This window comes from Mustela nigripes, chromosome 8, assembly GCF_022355385.1.
Source record: "Mustela nigripes isolate SB6536 chromosome 8, MUSNIG.SB6536, whole genome shotgun sequence".
NCBI classification, from domain to species: Eukaryota; Metazoa; Chordata; class Mammalia; order Carnivora; family Mustelidae; genus Mustela; species Mustela nigripes.
This window is the reverse complement of record NC_081564.1, coordinates 26773610-26800277: the sequence shown is the minus strand read 5'-3', so window position 1 is coordinate 26800277 and position 26668 is coordinate 26773610. Positions and strand designations below refer to the sequence as shown.

The 26668-nt window shown below is 57.8% G+C and overlaps 1 protein-coding gene across 1 annotated transcript; it reads right to left on the bottom strand.

The window, feature by feature from the left end:
* Positions 1-5702: 5702 nt before the first annotated feature.
* Positions 5703-23342, bottom strand: ADORA2A (adenosine A2a receptor). The gene is made up of 3 exons (XM_059409981.1): positions 23267-23342; positions 14201-14777; positions 5703-7506 (listed from the first exon to the last, which is right to left on the bottom strand). Exons 2-3 carry the CDS (start codon positions 14530-14532, stop codon positions 6600-6602), a joined length of 1239 nt encoding a protein of 412 aa, XP_059265964.1. The 5' UTR covers positions 14533-14777; positions 23267-23342; the 3' UTR covers positions 5703-6599.
* Positions 23343-26668: the final 3326 nt, after the last annotated feature.

Here is a 26668-nt window from a genome sequence, read left to right as displayed (position 1 = left end):
CGCCCACCCCAGACAGCAGAGAGCTTCAGCTGGGTTGACAACACAGTCACCAGAGGTGGTTCTGGTGGAAGGAACTCAGGCCTTGGGTACATTTCATAGATACAACCAGGTCGTCGCCTCCCACCTGTATAAACTTAATTCAGGGGATCACTTTATTATTTTTAATACTTTGTCATTCCCTCCTTCTAATCACCCGTCGTATCCCCCATTCCTGCTTTCTGCTTTTAGGGTCCTAAAACTAGTGATTCTGGTCAAGAAAGATGAACCATCCTTACCCGACCTGGTGCCCTTGAGGTTCAGGGGAAGCTCCTCAAGGGCCCGCAAGGGTGTCCAGGCCCCTTCCAGGCCAGTGAGTGCGTGAGTGCTCCCGGAATACACTGAAGACCCAGCTGTGGGTCTCCAGCTGTGGGGGGTGGCCTCACCCACGACATAGTCATTCCACCGGAGCTTCTGTGAGCCACAGAACTCCAACAAGTTGTTCTAACCAAGCCCTTCAGAAGAGCACACAGAAACCTTGTTGGTTGTTCTGGTTTGCTCACCCGCTGCGACAGCACCAAGACCTCTTCTCCCATCTTCAGTTTCCAGTTTCCAGACCCTCGCCATCTTGATCGCGTTCCTTCAGCCATTTGTTAGTTCTGCGGGGTGTGGCTCAGAGACGACCACCTCATGGTGGGCACAGTCACATATGGTATTTCAGCTTGTCCGTGATCAGCTGTGGTGTGGAGGATGGCTTGAGTCTTCTGCCATGAGCTGGGAGTGAGCTCCTTCAGCCTGGGGCCCCTAGAGACTGTGGTGCGATGCCCCTTGAAGCCATGGTCCCCTGTCTCTCAGGCATTTCCCACGGGGCTAGCCCGTGCTGAACTTAGCAGCTGAAATGTCCATGTTGTTTTGACACGAAATGACTGGGCTTCTCCTGCACATTTTCTTTCTTTAACTCAGTGGAGGACTTTACACTGACCTTTGCTAAGTATTATCTCTCTGGCCCCCTGATGTAATTCTGAATCCTGATTCTGTCAGCCCAGACATTTACTGTGGCCCTTCTCTGTTCACCTCTTCGATAAGCCCCAGTTCCTCGGGATTTAAGACTTCAGTGAAAAATATGGGACAAGAATGGGCTGAAGACAGCAAATGATCTGTAGTCAGTGCTCCTTGCCTAAGTGGTTGGCCAGTTCCCACACCCACTTCCCGGGCCCCCCAGACACCAGGTGCCTGGCTTAAATTCACAGTCCCCACATTTCTTTATCTGGTGACGGCTGGGTCATGTCAGTGACCCGTATAGAAACCAGGTAAGCAGGCCCTTCCCCTCCCGTCTTTCTTCTCTTCTGGTCCCCTTTCTACTCTGGTTCCAAGAACACTGAAACCATCTGATTGCTTGCCTTCCCGCGTTTTCTGTTCTAGAACTGATAGCCCTGGGCATTTACGTCACACCTACCTTCCAATGAACTTTCACACCAACTGTCACGGTATATCTGAAAGTGGGCGTGGCAGCTCGGAGAAGGAGCTGCCCCAGTCGGGAAAGCCTGGTGCTGCATCCCCGTTAGGTTTCAGTGGAGCAGGGTGATGGCCGGAAGGAGGGAGCAGAGGGACTATTCGGCGTCTCTGAACTAGGCAGGAAAGAGAATCAAGCTGCAACACCAAGAGATTGTTTAGGATTGACTACAGATTGACTACAGAACTCCCCACCTGCTCTCTCTAAACCCTAGGCCTGAATTTTCCTAAGAGAAAACTAGATCATTTTAAAAAAGTCCTGTTTAACTTTAACAATTCCAAAAAATCTGAATCTAAACCAGGCTCTGTCCCCCTCACTCCCCTTTCCAACCCAGCTAGAAAATGTGGGTGGATTGAGAAAGAACAGAAAGGAAAGATCAAAACTGTGACAACCCTCTGACAACATTTTAACTCGAAAATTGCCTCCGTGTAGGCAGATGTAAATCAGGCGCGCATTTACTCAGCTTCTCCTCGTTCTTACCTCCTACTGAATACCTTGAAGATACGGGCCCTAGAGTTGACCGCTGGCCTTTAAAAGGCTAACTCAACTTCAGTTGCCTGATTGCCCAGTCGGATGCAACTTATTCCTCCTCCGAACCCCCCGCACTCGTGTCCCGCTCCTGGCCCTCGCCTCTGGCTGCATCTAGCTTAGTCTCCTTTGACAGTTGTTGGCTCCCTGTGCACTCCTGCTCACACCCCTCCAGGCTTAGCATGCATCGGTAGGTGCTCATTAATTTGTTGAGAGTGGAACAGAGAGTCAGGAGATGGGGCTCACATTCTGGCCTACTCCGTCTTATCCAAGCCCTTGCTAAGTTCACTGGTCATTAGGTGTTAGTCTGATGACTAATTCTGCAAAATCACATGTACACACACACACACACACACACACACACACACACACTCCCCTTCCCTTGGGCAAGGCAAAGAATTGTAGATGGTTCCATGTGAAGCCTTTTCCACCAGCAGGGAGAAATCCCTCTGTCAGAGAATACGGGTACACTGGGTCTGTCTCACCTGTCGCCTACCCAGCCTCGTGCTGGTGATACCCTCAGCCTGGCCTCTCTGCACCCAGCCCTTCTCTTAGCCTGATGAATGGGAGGGGTTGGGGGCTTGTGGAAAAGCTCTGCTGAGCTGCTCTTTCTCCTCTGGCCGAGGAGAGGGTCAGGGCAGAGCCATGTAGTATGGTGCCTCCTGTACCTAGGCTACAGGTTCTGTGTTTCCATCCCTGGCCTTTGAGGTTGTCTGAGTCATCTGACATATTCCTGCCCCATCCTGGCTCTGCAGCCTGATGGGGGCTCTTCCAACAGTGACAGTCACTGCTAATGATGAGTGACAGCTGTAGTGAGGGGCACCTAGGGACAGAGGAGGGGTTGGTGTGGGGAGGGCAGAGAGGCGATGATCTGACACTCTTACACAGCACCATTCACTTTGCCAAGTAAATAAAGACCCGGAAGGAAGTGGCCTGTCTTACAGCCGACCTCAGTCCCCACCAACACCTGTGAAACCTCTCCCATCTCGGAGGGCTGTTGCCAGGCTCAGGCAGCAGCAGGGCCCACCCCAGGATTTTGGGTTGCCCCTGGGGCAGCCATGTGTTACATGACACACAGTTCCTTTAGTCCCAAGAGTCGGGGCGGGCTGCACAGAACCATTCCTGCTCCCCAGGCACTTGGCTCCTGAGAGCCGCCGGTTCCTGTTTACCCAGCACGGCTGAAAAGAAGACTATGGTCGCAGCTCTGGGATGCTGAGTCCCAGCCAGGTCGATCCAGGGACATCATCACTCATTTCCTCTTACTCTCCAGGCTGTCCCTCATCCCTACTCTGCTGCGGTTTGTCACCAGAGCTTGCTTGCCCCTTGTCAGCACCTGTGGAACTGAGGTTCTGTGTCTCATCCTGGTTCTCTGGAGCCCAGAGCATTTTGTGTGAGGTCTCCAGAGGGAAGGATTTTAATGCAAGTGGGGAGAGCCACAAAGGAAGAATTTCAAGTGGAGGAGGGAAAGGGGAAGCTTCCAGAGGGCCTGTCTCTCATGACAGCCAGTGATGACAAACCAGAACCTGGGCTGATACCCCAGGCTTCTGCCCACAGGCCTCCCTGAGGGCTCTGGCCATTGCTGCCATGGAGAGGGCTCAGGCCATCACCAGAATCAGTTCTGCGATGAGACCCTTGTGCTCAGGACAGGTCGGAATGTAGAACTCTTGGCCCTTTGGGCATAGCATGGAGAAGGCAGAGGGGCCCTGGGGCGGAGCTGTAGGGCTCAGAGCGGCCCTGGTAGAACCACTGGCAGCCTGGCCCCGGGGCAGACATATGTACACTCCATGGGTGGGGCTGGGCCAGGCTTCATGTCGACCTTACGCTGCTGCTGCTGTAGGCACCTACTATGTTGAGGTAGGCTTTGCCCATGTGTGTCCACGTGTACACACGTGTATTCTCCTGTGGTCGGGGAGTGACAGGTGTATCTGTTTATTTCTATGCATGCGCTCTTATACTGCAGGCACGACTCGCAGTGGGAGCCTGCATGGGGTGATACGGAGGTAGGATCCTGGGCCCTATGGGGACCTGAGGAGGTTGAAGTGTCTGGGCTCTGGGCTCTGGAGCCAGGCTCTGGGCTGTCCCTAAGAGCACTTGGGGATCTGTAGTACTTGGGGGCCTTTCCTTAGCCCCTGGTCCTGTTCCTCCCTAGCCCCAAAGCGTATACCCATGTACTCAGCACCCAAAGCTCAGTTCCTAAGAAGCCTCAGTAAGGACAGAAGAGACCGTATTTTTCCTTCTCTACCACTGTGGTTCTCTCCCTGGCCTCTTTCCTCCCACTGGTCACGAGGACCAGCAGCATCCATGCTCTTGGCCTCCTTAGGCACAACACGGGCACTGCTCTCCCCTCAGCCCATAGCACAGAGCGAAGTGTGTAAGAGAGAGGAGGACGCTGGTGTGGATAGGGATGCGCTTGTGGGTTTATTTCAGTGGCGCTTAGCCCCGGCTGTCCATAAGAGCCCCTGGGGGACTACTGCCTGGATCCCCCCAGCGACTCTGGGGGAAGGCGTTAGGCGTTGATGCTTTTCGAAGGCTTCGATGCCTTCGGTGTCTCTGCTGTGCGGCTGGGCTAGAGGACCTCTGACTGATGGAGCCGCGTAACACAGCCCAAAGCAAATCCATGTTGGCTTAGAAATACTTAGATGTGCATCTGTGTAGCAAAGGTAGAAAGATGTGCAGTGGAACCCAGTGAAGGACAGTGGCTGTTTCTGGGTGTGGGAAGCAGGGTAATAAGATAGGGGAGGGGCCGGGGCTTTCACTGTCATCGTCATGTTTCAGTTCTTGAGTGGAGTGGTGGGGACCTGGTATTATTTCATACTTTTCGGTCTGGTTGAAACAGTACATCACGAGAGCATGAATTTTGTAGTCAGACCTGGGATTTAAGTTTATTTCTGCCGCTTACCGGCTATGTGACCTGGGGCAGGCAGGTACTTAGCCTCTCTGTTCTAGAGGCTGTTTAGTCCTCTGTGAAATGGGGCTCCCAGGCTGTGTGAGGATTACCTGTTAAGTTCTAACAGCCCTTCCCCAAACCTGCCTGAGAGTGTCCAGGAGACCTGAGACCAGACTGGCTCTCCGTTGGGTCGCAGTGGGTTGCTAACTTCCCTCTGGGCCTCTAACTTGTCCAGTATGGAAGGATGACACAGCCCCTGAGGCAGGTTCAGAGCAGGAAACCCAGTAGGTTTTTGTTAGGTGCAGGAGGTGGGGTGACTTCAGAGGAAGGGGAAGGCAGTTGAACCCTCGCCTCTATCTCTTTCCAGATCCCTCTGTAGCCTCTCAGCTAAGGGGTGGAGCAAGGGGCCGGCAGTGGGGCATTCCTCTCAGAGGACTGGAAGGGGCAGCGAGGGAGGGCGGAGCCACGCCCCACACCGGGGATGTGGGGCGGGGAGCTCTGGCCTCTGCAGCGAGGGCAGCTGGGAAGAGCCCCTCCTCCCACAATCCCCCTCCCACAGGAACACAGGTCTGGGCGCTGCTCACGTGCCTTTAGATCCTGGTGCACCCAGGCAGCCTTTTCCCTCGGGACAAGGGAGCCTGTGAGGCGCCCCCAATCAGGCAGGGTGTCTGTCTGTCTCCAAGTACAAATGCACACTCTCTCACACGTGCAATATGCGCCCATATATACACATATATATTCCATAGGCCTGGCTGTGGAATGGGGAAAGGAACTCAGACACCATTTTCAGTGGACAAGTTTAAAACACAAATGGCTCATTTTTATTTTATCTCAGAAAAAAAGAAAACATTCCCTTCAGACAGAAAGGCCGCTGGACAGGGCCTCTGGCTGGGCAGCTCTGAGCTACCCAGGCACCCTGGGCAGTGGGTCCGTCCCAACCTCCTCACCGGAGCCCACAGTCCGGCAGCATTCCATGACACCTCCTGTCCTCGAGCCCAGCTTGGTGGTCCCAGAAGATGCCTCTGGGACGGAGTGTGTAAGAAGTGCACGGCAGCTCATGGTAACCAGAGAGGGCTGCCTGGGACTCCCTGGGCTACTGCTGGAGACAGCTAGCAGCAGGACTGACATCAGACCAGCAACCAGGGAAGGAAGATAATTTAAAAAAAAAAAAAAAAAAAAAGAAAGGTATTCTTCACACTTAACATTTTCTCTTGGAAAAAACAACAAAAGAAAAACGCCACCTCTGGGCACAGCAGCACCTGAACCCTTGGGAAGCCTGGGGAGGGTGGTCTGTTTGTGTGGTCGGAGGCCTGTTGGAGCCATACTCCCCCACCCCCTTGCCCCAGCCTCAGGGCCAGCCAGCCTGCTCTGCCACAGATCTTCTGCCAAGTCGGGGTGGTGCTTCTAGATGCTTCCAGAGTGGGGTACCAGGCCCTGCCCAGCCAAGATGGTTTGGTGCTGTGGCCCTGACTTGAAGCAGAGCCTCCCACCAAGAAACGTCCACTCCCTCGGACTCCAGGCCCTTCCTGCTGGGCCTCATGCTGCTCCAGCCGGGGCTCTCGCCTCTCAGTCCAAAGTGGGAGCTGGCCATGAAAAGGGTCTCCAGGCCCATTCACTCTTCTCCCAACGTGACTGGTTCCATCCACCAAAGAGAAAGATCTCCCTTCTGTAGGAAGGGGCAAACTCAGTGGATCGTCAGGACACGCCTGCTCCATCCTGGGCCAGGGGACCCTCGAGGCCGGGGGACTCTGGGCATGCTCCCTTGAGCTCGTGGCTGAGGAGCTCCACATCGGGGAGCCCCATGTCCCCATGGGCCTCATGGGCACTCCCTCCACTCACCAGCCCCAGGGTGTAGCCGTTGGGCCGCCGCTCAGGCTGGGGGGCGCTGCCATTGGCCCACACCCCGGGAGGATGGCCGTTGAGGCGGAGGCTGATCTGCTCTCCGTCACCGCCATGGGCTGCCAAGGCCCGGGCACTGGGGCCACCCGCCTTGAAGGGCTCCCGCCGCCTGAGGATGTGGCTGCGAATGATCTTGCGGAAGGTCTGGCGGAACTCCCGGATGCGGTAGGCGTAGATGAAGGGGTTGACGACAGAGTTGGTGTGGGAGAGGATGATGGTCAGGTACATGAGCTCAGGCGGGGCGTGGCTGCACTCGGGGCAGAAGAAGGTGAAGCAGTTGATGATGTGCAGAGGCAGCCAGCAGAGGGCGAAGAGCCCCACAATGATGGCCAGCGACTTGGCCGCGTGGACCTCCTTCTGCAACGTGGACCGAGCCCGCTCCCCCGGCAGAGGCTGGCTCTCCATCTGCTTCAGCTGCCGCCGGGCCGCCAAGAAGATCCGCAGGTACACGCCCAGCATGAGCAGCAGGGGCACCAGGACACAGGCAAAGAAGTTGTAGTACACCATGTAGTTCATGGGTACCACGTCCTCGAAGAGACAGGTCACCTGGCCCTCCCCGCAGACCTCTGACTGGTTCTGGCCCGCCTTTGGCTGACCACAGTTGTTCCAGCCCAGCATGGGAGTCAAGCCAATGGCAAACGACAGCACCCAGCAGACCGCAATGATGCCCTTGGCCCTTGTGCCAGTCACCAAGCCATTGTACCTGGGGAAAGGAGACCAGCATCATAGGTCTGAAAAACCTCAAGGCTAGGTGGGGCCATGAGTCAGAAACCCAGAGGGCCTCCCCATCCCCCCCACCCACTGGCTAGAAGACCAGGACCAGTCACTTCCTGCCTCCTAGCCTCGGTATGGTCCTCTGTGCAGTGCAGGTCCGAGCCCTGCCTTTTCCCACAGGAGCCAACAGGACAGCAGGCTCCCTGGAGAGGAAACCACTGGGCAGACATTCAGATGATCACTAAACAGTATTACAAGTAGTCCTGGAACTCAGTAGTTCAGTTTACGGGAATTTATAAGTGAGAGAACTTATCACCTCCATGTTGGGCTTAGTTGACGCTAGAGTAAGTTTCCTCTTAGAGTGGGAATGGGTCAGGGGTGCAGACTCAGTGGCTGGGGGTGGGGGGAACCTGCCACATCAGACTTGGAGATGATTTGTGTCTCTTGTCCTCCACACTCTTCCTTCCCCATTTGACTTAAGGTCTCCAGAAGCCCCCAAGAAGCAGTGGAGGTCCTGGGCAAAATACCCTTTCTCCCCTCCAAATTCACTCCCAGCCCTCTGGAGAGACACAACTGACATCAGCATGTCTTAACATTTATACAGTAGTCTTAACGTTCAAGAGCAAAGACCTACCAAAGGTACTGAGGTCCAGAGAGGAAAAAGAATGTGTCTGAAAGCACTGAGGACTCTAGAGAGCCAGGCTCAGTCCCAGACTCAGGGCATTGACCTGATCTGCCAGCCAGGAAGTTGACCCCCCAGCCCACAAAAATGGTGGCATAAATTTTATTAATAGAATGGCAGTCTGAAGCACCTGGGTCGGTCAGTCAGTTGGGCGCCTGACTCTTGATTTCGGCTCAGGTCATGATCTCTGGGTCATGGGATCGAGCCCTGCATCGGCTTCTGTGTTGAGTGGGGAGCCTGCTTGAGATTATCTCTTCCCCTCTGCACCCCCAAACCTCCCCCCCAAGCATGCCTGCACACACATGCTCTCTCTCTCTCTCTCTCTTTAGAAGAGAGAGGGAGAGAATGGGCAATCAAAACATCATCTCCTTGATTGAAGAAGGTCACCTCAGTGATCGCTGAGAGATGACCATCTGTTTAATGGTTTTGATCCTGGCAACATCAGACTGCCCTCCCCTTGACCTGGTAAACCCCACCCACCCTTCACATATCTTCCCCAAGAAGTTTCCTACCCAGATGCAGCTAATTTCTACTCTACCTGGGCCCCTGAGGCCAAGGGCCCCTTGGGGGAAGGGTTTTTCTGCAGCCATCTCTGTACTGCCGGCATGGACCCAGGAGCACACGGTAGGTGCCCTTTAGTTAATTCCAGAATGGGAAGCACCCACAGAAACTATCTCATCTGGGGATGGCAAACATGGGCCTCTATACAGGGAAGAAGTGTGGGAGGCAGGCGGTCAGGACATCATGTGTACAAGAGACAGCTGACACTGCTCTGCCCCTGGCCACCCATGCAGAACGTGCTTCCAGTGCCGCCAGAGCTCAGAGGGGCTGAGGAGCTGATCCTCTGGGTAAGATGCCCGTGGCTTACATTTTGTCAACAAATTCAAATTAAGGGGGAGAAAAGTCTGGTGGCCTCTGACCTCTTATCCAATCCAACTGCCTCATTACATAGATAAGAAAACTAAAGCCTGAGGAGAGGAACGGCCTTGCTGTGGACTTTTCAGGAGCCCAGAGCACCCTGGGCCAAGGTAAGTGTGTCAGTTCTGAATGTGTGTCAGTTTTGAGGAGCCTTCGACCCCATTTAGCAAGGGCCTCGGTGCTTGCAACAGGGCTTGGCGGAAACAGGGTCATGGACTTGACCATTTCTACCAAGCCACAGAGAGCCTGCGCTGCCCTGTTTCCTATTCTGGAGCCTCAAACACAAAGTCACAGGCTCTCCCCGCAACACACTTGATACTTCCACAGCATTTGTTGTGTGTCGGGCACTGTTTGTAGTACTCTACAAATTATAATTTATAGAATCTCATTGAACAGGAGGCTATTTTAATGTTGGTATTTTTCCTGAGAAAAGCATATCCCTTCCTGAGTCCCAGGGCTGGTGTGTTCCTGGTTCGGCCATGTTCTGTTTGTTACTCTACATCTCTGAGCCTTAGTTTCCTCATTTGTAAAATGGGGCTAAGAATCCAGGGCCTGTGAGCACTGTCCCATGAAGGCAGAAAGTAAAATCCGGGGGTGGAGATTGCAGAGAGGTGAACTGTGACTGAGGGGTGAAGAACTTCTTAGCCGAGCTGTGCACACAAGATGCGGGCTGCTTCAGGGAAAGGGAGCTTCCTGTCATTTGAAGCAAGCAAACAGAAGCAAGTAGCTCTGGGGATGGTGTAGAGGACCCCGGAGACCATCTGCTTTGGGGATTTCCAAATTGTCCTCCAGTAGCCACCCTGCGATTCCCAGGCAATCACAGAGGTAGGCTGCTGAGGAAGGGAGGCAGCTTAAGAGTCACTGAATGAATGAGCTGGTGGGGACCCCAGGGTCCAGCCCAAAGACTTCCAAGATAGTTTGAAAATCCCTGATCTGCCCAGCTGTCTGCTTTTACAGACAAGGAAACCCAGGAGGGGAAGTTGGGCACTCGATTTTAAAACGAAAGCCCCTTGTGGGGACAGAGACCCACGTTAGTAGCGCTCGCTTGCGGCATGCCAAGAATATCTCCGAGAGGATTCCCAACGCTGCCTTCCAGAAAGAGAACTGAAGGCAGGGCAGGGGACAAAAGGGACAGTTTTACCTGGACCATATACCCTGTTGTTTCTCTTTGATGTTTTAGTATGTGCAGGTAATTATTTAAATACACACACACACATCAAACAAATTAATTTTGTTATTCAGAAGAAAAGTCCTTAGGCTGAGAGCCCTAGACCCAGGCCCCTGGGGAGCTGGAACAGCATTACGGCCCAAATGGAATAACAGCCAAGCCACAGCCTGGCCCAAGGGCATCCCCTGGGCATCCCCTGTGTCTATGACAGATGCTAGTCCCATCTTGGCCTCCTGGGCCCTGGTCACAGGCCGTCCAGTGTAAGGGGTGACAAATGCATCCAGCACAACCCTCCGCCATCCGGGGGGGGGGGGGCAGCGGCACCACAGGGAGCGGGTGCCAGGGCACTGCTCGGCACGTTTGGGGGTACCTCTGCATCCATGCGTCTTCCAGCTCCCAGGCCGCCCCTTCCCAGGGACTCCCCATTACCCATGTTGGGGCTTCCTCTGTGATCCCAGAATACCACCCACAGCTCCAGGTGGGGCTTCATGTGCATTTTCCCTACACTGACAGAAGGTGGGGGCTTTCCGAAATTGTCCAAATTGGTCAGTGAGCTAAGAAATGAAGAGCCATGGGTGAAACCCAAACTCCTTCCGGGGCAGAGGCAGGCCTGAGCCTCATACCCTCCCTGCCCTCCTGTTCTTCTGTCACCTCTCCTTGGCCCAGAGCCCATGTATTCCTTCCTTCCTTGGGGCCTTTGTCTAGGCTTGGCCCACTCCTGTTACACCTGCCCCCACACACACCCATCCTGTAAGACCCGTCCGGCATCACCTCCTCCAGGGAGCCCTCTCTCCCACTCCTGCCCTCCTTAGAAACCAGGTACTTGGTTTTTGTCTCCATGGGGTGATTCACCACATACCCCTCAGGTCTTTGCACCCACTGTGCAAAGACATTGCTCCAAATGTGGCCTATTTTCCAAGGAGAGTGAGTGTTTGCCAGGGGCTAATGTGAGAGGCAGGACACAAGGGGCACGAAAGTAACAAAGTCTCTCTCCCTACGCTTCCTGTCCTTTGGGGATACTGAGAGCTCCATCTCTGCCTCTGGTCAGGTTGCTTCTCACTGGCTTCTTGACTAAGCCCTGCCATAGCCACCAGGGTCCCTGCCCTTGGGAAGAAGCACAGATTTTTCTGAAACTAAATTTTTTAAGAAAGGAAGAGAGAGGGGCACCTGGGTGCCTCAGTTGGTTAAGGGTCTGACTTCAGCTCAGGTCATGATCTTGGGGTCCTGGGACTGAGCCCCACGTCAGGCTCCCTGCGCAGCCGGGGGTCTGCTTCTCCCTCTGCCCCTCCCTTTACCCACTACCCCGCCCCCCCCGCCCCGTTGTGTGCTCTCTCTCAAATAAATAAATAAAAAGTCTAAAAAAAGAAAGAGAGGGAGAGAAAGGAAAGCAAGGAAAGGGAAGGAAAAAAGGAAGGAAGGAAGAAGGGAAGGGAAGGAAGAGAAAGAAAGAGAAATGAGGGGTGAGTGACATGGGCCTGGGGTCGATGTCCAGGGCAGCAGTCAGGGGATGGGCTCCTGAGAGCCGCCACAGGCACCTGCCGAGCGGAGCAGAGGAGGGGAGGTTTCCCACTGGCGGGGGTCGGGGGAGAGGCAGGAGCTCCCGGTTCTCACCTGCCTCCTCTTTGCTCCCCATCGCACCTTCATGCCCCTCAGCCTCCCCGCCCCAGGGCCCTTGAGGAATAAGAAAGCAGAGAGACCCAAGGGAGCCTGGAACTTCAGGAAGGGCCCCAGAGCCGCCCCCCAACCCCGAGTCAGCACACACTGGCCTCTCCATGAGTAACACAAGGGTCATAACATCTGCCCTGGCCCCGATGCCAGGGCCGTGAGGATCAAAGGAGAAACTGCGCTAACGTCCCCTGGCAACGGGAGGGGATCAGCCACAGCAGAATGGGCATCCCTAACAACTCCCCGCCCAAGACATCCAGGCTGACCCTTCCAAAGCTTTATCAAGCGTTGCTCAAACAGCCAGGATCTGGGTGGACCTGGGTCCCACTCCAGGAGATTGTGAGAACTGGAGATTGCAGATGGGCGGGGCAGGTCCAGGCTCCATGCAGGGACCCAACTCTGAAACTCCAGGCACTTAACCAGGAGCGGATTCCCTATCGGTCCCCCCCACAACCCGAACCTCCCTCCTCCTGGCCCCATCCTTCCCATCCGCTCACTGGATCCTTACAACACCTTTGTGAGCTCAGAAGGACAGAGAGGCCTGTCCCCTTCTACAGATGAGGAAATGGGCCCAGAGAGTGACAGCTGGCTTTTTTATGGTCACACAGCATGTCCCACAGGATTCATTCTCTTGACTCTCAGATTGCAGAGAGAAAAGCAAAAGCTGAGACCCTTTCATTAAGCCCCATTCTCTCCCTAGAATGCTGTTGCCCTTTAAATTGGGGAAGGAAGTGAAAGCGAGGTCTCTCCTTCCCTACTGAGCGTTCCCAACAGGGCGGGCCCAGGCCCAGCTCATGCTCAGCCTGGCCCCTAAAGCAGACACCAAATTCTCTGCTCTCTGGTCTACCTGGGATCCTGTGTTCTGACCTATCCCTCAGTGAGCCTGGACCCTGGACCCTGCACAACGAGGCCAGTCCTCTATGGGCTGGCCAGAGTCTCCTCTTCAACAAGGGTCATAAGCTCTCCTGAGACTAGAGCACCCTACAAGGCCATACGGGGGCCCAGGCTCCTCCCTTCCTTCGAGCAGCACAGGGAGGCTGCCTGCTTCCCCCTTCCAGCCCACGTAACAGCAGTGGCCAGGTGCAGGTCTGGGAGCCCAGGGCCACCCTGTCACCCTGTTCCCCAAAGACTGAGCTGCCGCGGGTGACAGGCCACAGCTCTTCGCAGGCCCAGGCCCAGGCCCAACTGTGCTGCCAACTCGTCGTGTGGCCCTGAGGGCTGGCTCCCTTCTCTGAGCCTCATTTCTCTATCCGGAAGATGAGAAGAAATGACCTTTACTAAGAGCCCCCTTGGGTTTGACACTCTGGCCTGCTCCACAGGAAGGCACTTGAGCTGTCTGGGAGAATTCACCACAGGGCCAGGTACCTGGGTCCTTTGAGAATCCCCTCAGCATCTGCAGCCACTGGGCTGTGGAGCCCGACTCCCAGTTCACGGTCAAGGAAGTGGGGCTGGAGGTACCCCCACCCCCATCCCAACCCCTACCTTGGGGTGGAGAGGTACTTCCTAGCTTCCCTCAATGCCAGCTAGGTGGAGGCCACATTAAATAAGCTCTTGGCCTCAGGGAAAGTCTTCATTTACACAATCCAGAGCTGAAGTCACTTCACAAAAGATTCACCATGAAAACCCCCTCCGCTAGCTGAGCACAGAGGCTCTCTCCAAGACCATGAGTACTTGCTGACCTGAGGAGCACAAAATTTGCATATTGGTCCAAGTGACTCACTGTGGCATTCAGCCAAGTCACTTCCCCTCTCTGGGTCATTTTCCTAATGTGCAAACTGTGCGACTGGCCCAGAAGAGCTGGAGGCGGGCCTGCGGGCAGCCTTCTAGCTCCAAGGGCCTGTGGTTTCCCGTAGTGCCCCGCCCCAGCTCAGCATCACGCTGTGTGAGAAAATGGCCCAGATGCACCGCCCAGGCTCGGGCCACACGCATCTGCCAGCAGCCAAAGTAGCAGCCTCAGCCACACAGCCTGGGGAAGACTGAGGAGGGCCAGGGTTCCTGGGGCCCACAGGGGTCCCCTGGATCGGCATGCTCCCCGGCCACGTGCTAAGTCCTGGGCAGCCTCAGCCAGGCCCCCGTGGAGCTGTCCTCAGCTCCACACGCAGACATCAAAGACCAAAACGTGAGCCCAGGTTCACCCTGACCCTGGCTGGGCACAGAGCAGACCTCGGCACAGATGTGAACCCCAGCATGAGGCATGCCAAGGAAGGGAAGAGGGGAGCTCCAACCCACCGGCCCCGGCCCCCAGCTCACCGGAGTGGGATGCGGATGGCGATGTAGCGGTCAATGGCGATGGCCAGGAGGCTGAAGATGGAGCTCTGCGTGAGGACCAGGACAAAGCAGGCGAAGAAGAGGCAGCTGTGGCAGGCAGCGCAGAACCCCGTGCTGATGGTGATGGCGAAGGGGATGGCGAGGACTCCCACAGCAATGTCGGCGGCCGCCAGGGACACCACAAAGTAGTTGGTGACGTTCTGCAGGTTGCTGTTCAGCCACACAGCCCAGCACACCAGCACGTTGCCCAGAATGGCCAGCACGGCGATGGCCAGCTCCACCGTGATGTACACCCAGAAGCCCATGGTGGGCATGGCCGCGGACAGGCAGGGTCAGCAACGGCGCGGGCCAGGCCGGCTCACGGTCCATAGCTGCAGCGCAGCTGGCCCTGCCCAGGCCCCTGAGCCCCTTCTTCACAGGAGCCAAGAGCGTCCCTGCCTGGGAGGGGAAAACCCCCAAGGGCTTTTTCACAGCCAACTCCAAGTCTCCAGAAACCAGACCCTTTGCAGAGGCTCTGGCAGCATCCTGGCTCAGCTCAGCTTCGCAGTCCCGGAGGCACCTGCCGAGGGAGAAGGCTTGTGAGGAGCTGGACCCCAGGCAGAGGGGGCAACGCTGAAGATTCCCGGGGGCAGCCATCAGTGCCACTCACCAAAGCCCTCCCCGCAGGCCAGACATCAGCCCAAGAACAACCCACTGTGGGGATCAGCCTTGGCCCCTGTGTTTTCTCAGCGAGACAGGAATCTGTCTTAACACAAGTTAAGTCACTTGTGTTGCCCCTCATGCTCAGCTTCCCAAGACTTTTGGGACAGCCCTGCCAGTCTCCTGGGTCCCTGAGTTCACTGCCACCCCCAGGACCCTTCCAGAAAGCCCCCCTCACTCCTCAGCTCTCCCAGGCCCACCCACCTTCTCTCTTGGCCAGCCTAAGTCCTCTCTGTCCCCTAAGAGCTCTCCCTGGGAAACACAAGTACCTACCTAGGCCGCTGGGTTAAAGAGAAGCCCAGAGATGCCTAGAGCTCTGATCTGGAAGGACCTGGGTGGCCCGTCTGGTCCCGTGTCCCGCTGCCGGCAGGTGAGCCCCCATGCCCTTGCTGGTAATGCCATACAGCGTGGAGGAGCAAGCACAAAGGCAGCCGCCCCTCAGCAGCCCCTGCTGGCTGCCTGCACGTCTGGGCGGGGAGCGCCCTCCTCTCCTCCCTCCTCCCACGGCCGCTCCCCAACCTGCTCCTCTGCCTGGCTAATGCCAGGGTAGACTTGTGTCGTGCTAGGCAGAAAGCAGAGGGCTCAGCCGGGACTTGCCGGAGAACTGCAGGCAAGGATGTTTTTTTTTTTTTTTCTTTTCTAGGCCTCAGGTTCTTCATTGATACCATGAGGAGACTGGACCCCAGAGAGCCTCTGGGGACCACGGTGGCACTCACTCAAGATTCCATGAGAAGGAAGGAAGTAGACCTGAAAGAGCTCCCCCAGAGTCAAATGTCAGAGAGGTGTAAGGAATTAAACCCCGCAGAAGCACAGGCAGAATTCAAGGTCTTGGGCTCCCCCAGTCCAAACCCCCAGGGTTCCCTTGAGCTTGTGACATGGTTTCCATCTCCCCTTATCGGCCTGGGGGCTGCTCCCCACTGCCTTTGCCCCCACCTGTCACACTCATAGGTGCTGCCTCGTGGCGTCCCCTCATGCCAAATCCACCCCCTCCTCCTGTCCCGGGCCCTCCCGGGGCCCCAGGTGCGCGCAGGCCGCAGCTCCTGCCTGCATGGGGACAAGAGGCTGGAACCTGCCTTTCCTCCGCCCACACGTGGACTCAGGAGAGTGTGTCCTCTTTCACTCCTCCAGGACACAAGGGATAGAGCAGGCCTGGGAACCTTGGGAGAAGGTGACTCATGGTCCCTTCCCATGTTCCCAGGGCCAGGCTCCCCCCGCCCCATCCAGGAGGTGACAGGGGGCTGCAACAGAGAAACACAAGTCTCCTAACTCCAGTGTGCCGGACTGCACCTGAGGGCTGGTCCCTGCGCCTACGGGGAGGCTGGAACAGAACACCCCCCCCCCCAGGAAACAGGACAGAGAAGAGGAGGCGAAGTCCCTGAAGAGGGAGGGTTCCCGCAGCCTGCGGCAGACCCGGTGGGCTTCCCCAGGCCCGGCGCGGCCCACTACCAAGGGGGCCTCAATGAATCCCAAGTGCCCGCTATACACAGGGTATTTGCCAGCCAGCTGCCCACAAAGCAGGGCAGTGGCAGAGGACGATGAGACCAAGTCTCCTGGTACTGTCCCTGTCCCAGAGTGTCCCTGGCCTAGAGCCCCAAGCAGCACTCACCAGGGAACCCCCAACTGCAGAAGCTGGGTGTCCAGGGTCCAATTTTTATTCAGCAAAGGGAAGTGCCAGACCCAAGACTGCCTGCTACTCCGGGGCCTCCCAGGCCCAGCAGCAGAGGCAGCAGGCCACGGTCCAGTGGGGTCTGGCCAGGCCCGCTAAGCCTCAGGGACCCTGCCGCCTGCTGTCTGCGCTCTACCCTCTTCACCGTCACCCACCACCCTCCTCACCCGACTTTGGCCTCTCCATGGGACTTGGCATCAAGAGGTGCCGCAGCATCTGCCAATCAGAGCAGCCCAGGCTAGTAGCCTAACTTGGCCCCAGACCACTGTCCAGATTCCGAGGGTCCTTCCTGGGGGAGCATGAGGCAGGAGCCCTGGCAGTTCACTTGACCCAAATACATATCACATTTCTGCAGCGCTGAGACCGGACTGCCCTACCCCACTGCCCAGAGCACTGCTGGTGGAGTCACACTACCAGCACCTGTCCTGGAGGCCAGGCTGACTCCATGAGCCAGGATGCCTGGACTGGCAAGGCCTTCGAGGGGCCTAACCCGGCCCTGTGTTTGGTGAGGCTCTCCTGGCAGCCCCGAGTACCTGCCTGCATACCGCCAGTCCTCAGGGCCTCCCTACCACCTTCTGTGCTATGGGCTCCCATGGTCACCAGCACCTAGTAGCGACACTCTTCCTGACGACACTGAAGTCACCGTACCTGCGGTGCCCTCCCACTCTCACTGGATGCAGCAGGTCCTCCTGGTCAGCTCCTCTTGCCCATATCAGTCCTGCAAGGACCTAATGTCCCTTACAGCTGGGTCCTGAAAGGCTGCCTCTTTGCACATCTGGCTCCCCATCTGCCCTTCTGAGAGCATTCCTGCTCTTCCCGCTGCTGCCGGCACATCCTGGGGTAAGACCGGCCTGGCCCCACAGGCAGCCTGGGCATCTGTCAAACCAGAGTGCCAGCCCCAAGCCGAGAACATCCGTGCAACCCAAGGCACCAGGGGACAGACAGGGCAGGAAGAGGGCTGAACAGCCTCCTACTGGAGCTCTTCTGCGGGAAGGTTGGGAGCTTCCCAGCCATGGATAGGCAAATCAGCCCAGGGGGTCGGGGCACCCTGACTTGCGACCTTTGTCAGGCTTTCGTGGTGTAAATGCTCCCAGTGGAGCCAATGTCAAGCTACTAATGTGTCACTGACAAGAAATGTGAAGTAGCACACACAGCTCAAGAGAACCTGTGTCACTCGGCTCCGGCCACCATTGAGCCACCGAGCCCTGCACCCTCCCTGGATGCCAGGACTCTACTCCAGACCCTCTTAGCGTGGGCGGCCTGCTTGGGAGCTCACAATATGAGAGCATGGTGGCAAGGGGGTCATCTGTTCTCACTGGCCCCATGAGCTCCATTTTAGAGATGAGGAAGCGAAGTCCTAAAGAGGTTCACGACCTCTCCCAGCCTTTCCAAGAGCATGAAAGGGGGGAATAGAGCTGAGGGAAATGCTCATGGAAAACACAGCAGCAGGAAGATTTCCTGGGGCCTCCTGGCCCCTCGCGGCTTCCCTCCCTTCAGAGGCCTCCTAGCGCGACAGGAAGGTCTGAGGCCCAAGGGGAGAGGGACAGGGGTGGAGCCAGGATCTGGTAATTTCCTATCCCTTTCTGTCGGCTCTATCTAATTAATTCTTGAGTCATCTGTTGCTAGCCAGGAAAGGAAATTAAATGGTAATAATGTAATATTTCCCCCTGATTATCCCTTACTGGGGACAGGGCAGAGGGCAGAATCTGTCCCATCAAAAATAGAGACACGTGCACGATAAGCCTGGAGAGGACAACCCCGCAGGATTCCCCCCGGATAGATCAGAACTAACTGTTACTTCTTCCAGCCTACCTCCTCACCCCCACCCACCTGGCCACTTTAATCAAAACTCCATTTAATCAAAACCCACATACTTCCTGGCCCACTTCTGGCTCATTGTAAGTCACACTAGCAAGGCTTTCTGTACACATGCGTAGATGGCGTCTGTGTTCCCAGAGTCTGTTGGACGGAGGTGCCTGCTAGCTTCTAGGCAGGACCCCATACCTTTGTCCCTGGGTGCGGCACAGCGCAACAGACCAGGCCCAGTGTCAGGACTCGGACCGGCATAACCATGCTCGGCGCAGTCCTGGGCTCCAGGATCCTGGCTGGAGACTCTTACCATCACTTTCTCACAGCAAATGTTACACCAGCGCCTACTCTGGGCCAAGCAGCATCCCAGCTGCTGCATCACAGGGAGCTCTGTGCCCCGTGCTGCTGAGCCTGGCCCCAGAAGGGTCCTGAGCTTCTAGAAGGGGGCCTTGAAGGACGAACTGTCCCAGGAGACTGCTGAGAGCCAGCTGCTCCCCAAGTGTGCGGTCACTCCCCGTCTCCAGGGCCTCAGGTCCCACTTATGATGAGCCTGCAAACCGCAACTGCGAAGCACAGGAGAAAAACTCAAGCTAAGATAAGCAACAGCACCCAAACTACGGAGATTCATTCGTTTGGGAAGACATGAAGGTAAGAATCTCATAATGCTTTTCAAAGACATTTAGGATCTTTAAAGAGACGAGAAAAGGAATAGCATCCACAAGCAAGAAAGAGAACGTACGACTCGACGGATAGAGATGAAACAAGAATGGATGAACATGAACAAGAAATAATACAAAATCCCTGCAATGAAAAATAAAGGGGCTGAGGCAGAGCACAATCCGCGTGATGCACTTCGGGCGTGCACACAGTTGCAGACGACCGGGGCTCTGAGGGGGAATGATCAGCACTGAGGAATGAGCACAGCAACTTCGCAAAGACACAAAGTCCAGGAGGAGATCCAGCTGAGAGACCCTGAAGGTAGACGAGAAGTAGCAACACCTGTCTCACGGGAGCTCCGTCAGCGTGGAGAGGACAACAAGCAAAGAAGAAACAGTCGGACAGGCAGCTCGGCTCCGCCTCTCAACCCCAAGCCCACAGCTTGCTCTGCCATGACTGGTCTTCGGAGTGGCCCGGGGCATGGACACAAGCCTCCCAGAACCCCAGGGGTCCTGGGGCCTACCAAGGCCCTCTCCAAACACATCAAGTGGAGTGGGGCCAGTGTCTTCCAGGGCTGCCTGGAGGTGAGCAACCACGGAGCACTAGGGCCCCTTCCTTTTCTCCTTCTCTCCCTGCAGGACAACCTCAGGACCATGGCACAGGCTGCGCCCAAAGCCCCGAGCAGGCATCCAGTGGTCCTCCTCCCCCACGGCCCCTCCGGAGGCTGCTGCTTTCAGCCCCAGGGGCAGGATGTGGGCAGGAACTGGTGGAGTGGAGAGTTAGCTCCCTGTACTGAATCTAGCCCTTAGAGTAGCCTCGGCATCCTCAGCTCCTAGGGCCCCAGGCCCAGCCCCAGCTCCTTTCTCCCCACAGGGGGCCCAGAGTCCCCCTCCAGTCCCCATACATCCAGGCCAGATACCGGGAGAGTCTGCAGCCTCTAGCCTGAGGTGTCCATTCACCCCCTCACTGGCCACCTCTCTGACAGCCCCCCTCCAGGAAGTCACCCCACACACAAGGTGCTGGGTGCCCCATTCAGGTGTGCTCCCACTCCTGCTCCATCCCACACTCCCTGAGATCCCAAGCAAGAGTCTTCCCCTTTGTACTGAGGGTCCTGTGAGATAGCACCCACACCTTCCTCTAATGAGCCTTCTGATGGTGGGACGACAGGGACTATGATGCCTGAAGGGGACATGGCGGGGCGGGGGCCTAGATGGCCCCAGTGGGCCCGGTGGGGCCCTGGCAGTGGTCTGTTGGAGGGCAGGAGCTCGTTAGAGGGAGGACCCACCCAGGATAGGAGGGAGGCAGGCCCACTTCTGGTGACACAGCCCTGGGGGCTGAAGGGAGAGGGTGAGAGCATCAGCCAGCAAAAGCAGCACGGCCTGTGGGTCACAACAGACGCCAGGCAGCACCACCACTGTTCCTTGTTAACTCAGTGGGCCCCTGTACCTAGTTCCCGGTTTGCAAAGGCCATTAGGGGCCAGAGGTGAACGCCTCTGTGGTGGGTGGGCAGACGGAGACCACGAACCCACACACCAGGAGGGGCATCAGAGTGACGCTGCCTGCCTCTCCCTGGCGCATGAAGGCCCTGTCTAGAAGGTGAGCATGGGGGCCTCCTCTCTGCATCCCAGTTACAGGCTCCTGCCCATTTCTCACTTCCCTTCCCCCATCTGGGCCCGGCACAGACCTCCAAGGTACGACCCACAGGCACCGCACTCCAACTATTGCCTCCAGCCTCCAGACCACGTAACCCCTCCCTTCCGTGACTGCTAATGCTTCTTGGGCCCAGACCCTTTCCCTGGGTGTTGGGACTTGTTCCTTTTGGCCGCTCAGCACCTGACTCCGGGTGTCTGTCTCCTCCACAGCCCCCGAGGCACACCCCCCAAACTTCATGCCATACTTCATCATGGCCATCCCTCTGGTCATCCTCCCCTTAGCCTTGGTCACACCCTTCAGCACCTGGTCTGAGCTGTGGCAGACAAGACAACCTCCACGGGATGGCTGGGCTGGCCGTTCCCGCTCATCCGGGTAGGGCAGCTCAGGAATGAAGCAGGTTAAACGTTGCAGGCTGTGAAGCCCTGAAGCCCTGAAGCCAACTCCAGTCCACATGTCCCTCTGCCAACAGAGATCTCCTGTGGTATCCCCCGCCCCCACCCATGCCACAAGGCCAACAGCCTCCCTTGGGTTCCCCAGTTCAAGCACAGACCCAACCTGTCCTCTGGTCTGACCTTCTTTCAGGCCCGTCTCTCATTTACTCTCCATCCCAACCCTGTACAGAGAGCATTGGTCGTTCCGTCATGCTCGTTTTTACGAGTAAGGCAGCGAGTGCTCCAAGGAGGTGAGACCAGAATCCAGGTTTGGGCATCGAATTTTGCCGTCCATTGGGTCGCCCTTGAAGCCAGCCCTTGCTCTCTTGGGCTGCGGGTTCCTAGGAGAAGGACCACGGTGTGGTTGGGGGCCCGCACCTCATAGACCAATATGAGGGAGAGCAACACAAGCAAGTCCCCAAAGCTTGGCCAGGACTGACCTGGCCCAAAGCCTCTCTCACCTGCCATCCATATCTGGGCGGACCTCAGCTTCTCTGAGGTTCTGAACAGGGAAGCAGGCTGAGCCCAGAACCTGATCTACAGGGACATTAGGATAGAGGGGAAGTGACCAGAGTGACACTAGAACCTGGGAAAGCCAGGAAGACTCTAAATGGCAAGGACAGAGCAAGGACGTGTTGACACCACTACCTGTGGACAAGCCTCAGTGTGGAGCTCGGGTCACAGACCTGCTGAGACCCGAGATGGGGACCTGGCCCCCAGAGTCTTCCAGCCCAGCCAGTGCCTCCAGGACCAGCCACAGCAGGACTAAAGAGGGAGCCCCTGACCTCACAACATCCTCCCTGGGCCACTGTCCTCCAAAAAGTTCCCCATCTTGGTCCCCACAGTGGGGACAAGCAGGACAACCAGAGTCGGGCATAGAGGTAACACAGAGAGTGTCCTGGAGGGTGCAGAGGCTGGCTGGACAGCAGAGACCAAAGGAAGGGCAGCCTGAGTTCTGAGCCAGAGGTGATTACAGGCCCTGTGGGTGGACACGGGCCTGGGAGCTCCCCCACCATGGTGAGGGAGAGCTGGACAAAGGGGCAGCCTAACCCAACCCCAGGAGCCAACCACGACTCCAGTCTTACGGAATGGGGGGTGGGGGATGGGGAGACCTGCTCTCCAGCTTCTCCTTCTCTTTCCCTTCGCCTCTGCCTTGGCCTCCACCACCCTCCCATTTTACAGTCTGGAAACTTAAATTCTAAAGCGGCATGGCGGTCCCAGGGAACGCAGAGATCTCTGCTTCGCGGGCCCGCGGGCCCCTCCTTGATCCTTTAGGCTGTCCTGCGCCAAATCCCTCGAGGGCCGCCACCATTCCCGCCGTTCCTACACCTCAGCTCCGGGCAGCCCGGCAGACGGCCAGGTCCACTCCGAGGCGCGCAGCCACCCTGCCCGGCCTCCGGAATCCCTTGGGTCCCCTAAGTCCGGGTGTCGCCACCACTGCCCCCGGAACGCTCCCGCCTCGGCCCAGCGTTCCAGACTCTCCTTCTCGCCGCACCCGGGCATTCGCGATGCCGAGCAGCTGCCCTCGCCGTTCCTCCCCGGGAATGCGGTCCTCGCCCCCGGCTGCTCCACCTGCGGAAGCCCTCTCTCGCCCCCGGGGGTCCGACCCGCCTTCTCTCTGGCCGCACCTCTGCGCCCCCAGCCCACCCCCGCCGGGCGCGTCCGGAAGGTTCGCCGAGTGCCCTGGGGCCGGCCCGTGGCGCCGGGACGGACCGACGGACGTCCCCGCACGTCACCTGCGGGTCCCGACTCCTGCCCGCCAACCCCCGCCGCCGGCGCCGTCGGGTTCTAGCGTCCCCACCCCTCCACGCCGACCCGTGCGCACCTTCCGGTCCAGTCTGGGGCGGCCCGGAGGGTCCGCACACTGCCCCCCGACCGGCTTAGGACGTGCGTCCGCGCTTGAGCCGCCCCTGGACCCGCCATTGCGGTCCCCGCCTCGGGGCAGAGCTCGGACCCCAGCCCTGTGAACTCGCTCTCGGGATGGCGGGAAGAGAGGGTCGGGGCGGCGGGGCGCCCTGAAGGGAGGGGTCCCGCGCCACCCATCCCACCCAGCCCCTCAGCCTCCGACGACCCCATGCCGTCTGGCCGCCCGCCAAGGACCCTGGGGACCCCGGACCGGAGACCCCGGCTGACCTGCAGCTCGCGCGCCGGCTCCCGCTGTCTCCGCGGCGGCTCGGGCTCAGGCTCCAGCCGCGTCGCTCATGGGCGCCCCCTGCAGGCGGCTTCGAGACTTGCACTGTCCCCGCCCCGCCCCGCCGCTCTGGGAAACCGAGGTCCTGAGTTCCCCCCGGGGATTGGAGGATCTGGCTTGAGAACCTGGGGGATGCTCGCAGTAGGACGAGGCCACGACGGGCTGGACCGCACCACATCCCTGCCCGCGTCCCCCAGCGTGTTCTTCCTGGCTTGCGTCCGTCTGGCCACCTCCGGCGCCACACCCCCCTCTCCTTCGATGAGTGTCCTGGACAGTTTTCCTCCCCGCCCAGTGAAGCCGCCCAGCCCTTGGCCCGCACTCCCTTTCCTCCAAGAAGACTGAAGGGCTTCCCCTGCTGCTCTGGTCCTCTCGGAGCTCTGCTATATCCCTTATCATTGTAGCTGAGTTGGGGTGGTGCCTGCCTTTGTCATCCTTTCCCAGTGTCCAGCTGTGATCTGGGAAGTGCCCAGTGCCAGCTCCTCCTCAAGTCTTTCCATGGCTGCACTGTTTCTGAAGGATAAAGCCCAGCCTCCTTCCCTTGGCATTCAAGGCTTTCAGCCCTGAGGTCCTGCCTGGTCTCCGGCTATGCCCTCCTTTCCTGAGCCTTACCCTAGGTTGGGGGGTGGGCACCTCAGCTCCAAGGATGTCTGTAGGAAGCCCACCGAGTTTCCAGTGGCCCCTCTAACTGCCCCAGCACAGACTCAGGGCCAGGGCTTTCTTACAGCCTCTGGGGCCCAGCTGGGACCTGCCCCCACCTCCACTTCTCTGAGCAAAGTGAAGAGGAGTTGTCTTCTGTGCCACACACTGACCTGGAATCTTAGACTCTTGGGCTGGGACTCCATCCCCCTGTTACCCCCAGGCCCATGTTTTAGAGACTTCAAATTGGGAATGACCTCACAATGGCCCCAGTCCAGCCATACAAGGGGACCCACCTTCTACCCTTGGATCAAGAAAGTCTTGAATGTCTACCCCAATTCTGTGCACAGCCGGATGAACTATATCAGACAGCCAGAGACCAGGGCACTGGTGACCAGGGACTCATGGGAACCCCCGCATTCTTGAACCTCTGGGGGTCAGTGGGGTCACGGTGAAAAGCCCAGGAGAGGGGTTTGTGCAGGACCAGACCGAATCCTAGAGCTGAGGCCCCCTACAGGAGCTCGATGTCTCCCACAAGGGGAGAATGCCAGCAGGAGATGAGACTCTAGGCTCAGCTCGGGAACAAGAGTCTAAGGCCGTGCCCATCGACTGCCTGGATTCAGCCAGCCTCCATTGCCCTGCAGCCTCCTCCAGCTCTTCCCTAAGCCTGAGCTCCCATCCCCATTCCGCCAGCTCAGGTCCCAGGGTTCCTATTTTCCTTAATATCCAGTGTTAGGATAGGCCATGGGGGGTGGAGGAGGGTGGGCTGGGAGGGGTCAGGACCCCAACCCAGCTCCAGGTGTTGGTGAGGCACATAAGAGATTTTTTTCAAGTGGGGAACGGTCCCTGGATGCCTTTCCAACCTCCAGCCTGGCCCTTGTCCCCTTGGCACCCCATCCCCCAGTCTAGACCTTTGTAGCCTCCAACTCTTGTCCCACTCACATCCTGTGAGGGGTAATGGGGAACCAAAGGAAGGAGCTCCCCCACCAGGCAGGAACACTGCCCCTGGGGCTGCACTGGTGCTGTGGCTTCCCCTCAGCCGTGAGGTTCCCACTGCCTCACCTGTAAAATGGAACTGTTTTGTTTCACCTCCCTCGACAGTCAGGCTATGAGGTACCAGCTGGGGGCTCTGCCTGGCCAGATGGCCCTCCCCCACACCCTTGGCTTCCCACCCTTGCTTCTGTGCTGTCTCATGAGATGAGTTACTCCTGCAGTGGAGATAAACCCCTCCTGCCCACACCAGTTTGTCCTCGCTCAACAAACACGCAAGGAACAGCTTGTCTTGAGAGTCACCTGGGGCCTAGGAGGGACTATGGAGTTTCATGGGGCAGAGACCAACATTCAGACAACCGGGGGCAGGGCTCGCTCTTGCCCCTTTAGCCCCCAGCATGGGCCCCTGTCATTTCCATTCTGGGGCCCAGCACCTTTCCCACCCAGACTGCCCCATATATGACCTGGCCATACATGCACCTGTCTCCACGCCAGACAGGCCCCACGCCCAGGGACTGAAGGTTTCCCTTCTATAGCTGGTCCTCAGGGCCAGAGTGCCAAAGCTCTCAGAGCTCACTCCTGGGGCCCACTTGGCAGCCGCCAGCTCCTTGGCATGGGTGCCCCAAGCCTGGGATAGGCGTGTCCTCAGGTCAGAGGTGGTAAGGCAAGGGGTTGGGTCCACCCCAGAACCAGCTCCTCAGGACCCCTGGGACCTGCCCAAGCTGGGGGCACCACAGGTCCCCAGCCTTGTCCTAGAGCAGTCCTTCCCCAGCCAGTTAGAGGCAGAAGGAGCTGCTCCAGTGGTCCTGTATCATCTGTCATATGCCTCTGTCCAGGTCTCCCGTGAAGCCACTGCCTGGACAGCACACACCCAGGACTGGCCAGTTGAGCCGTGACAGGAAGCAGGCATGGGGGAGGGCTATTCGCAAACCCTGCTTCCCCCACCGAGCCGATGTGCTCATGGTTAACCCTCATCTCCGGGCCTTCCCATACTAGAGACCCCCCCAACACTGCGCTCTTGGCACCCCCACTGTGTTGGCCTTGCTGCCCCCTTACCGGTGCGGTGCCCTCCTCAGCCTGGAGAACACTTCTTAGGTGTCTCGGCCATAGGGGAGGCCCCTGTCCCTGACCAAGGGAGCTCCGGCAGTGCGGCGGGCACAGGCCTACTGATCCTCAGGTTCGGGGATGCCTCTGGCAGATTCCACCTTCTATCTCTGGGCCTTGGTATCCCTGCCCAGCCACAGGTCAGGCTTTGAAGGCAACGGGTGCCTGCCCTTCCTTCTGTCCAAGCCCAGGCTCCTCAGGGGGTCCAGCTGGGCTTGCTCTTGCTCCTGATTTCTGGTCTCAGACAGCCCCTCCGGCCCCCTGCTGGCTTTGTTCCTGTCCAGGATGCACCTGGTGGCCTCTGGACCCCAATTGTTTGCACTGGGGCCAGCTGGGCCACATCAGGGGGAAAGCAATTCCAGACCCAGGACAAAGCACCCGGTGGTACTGGGGCCAGCGCCCCTGCAAACCATCCAGGCCACCCTGAGGTACTCACCAACTTCTCCTTCAAGTGGGAGGGGCACTGCATACTTCCTGGGACTCTGGAATTGAGGAAGTGGGAGACCTCACAGGGCTCCTGTCTATGCTTAGACTAAAGCAGGCTCCAAGGCAACAGAATCATGCCAGAGGAAGCTCCCCAAACCATCTGTAGGCCTGGGAGCCACAAGAGCAGT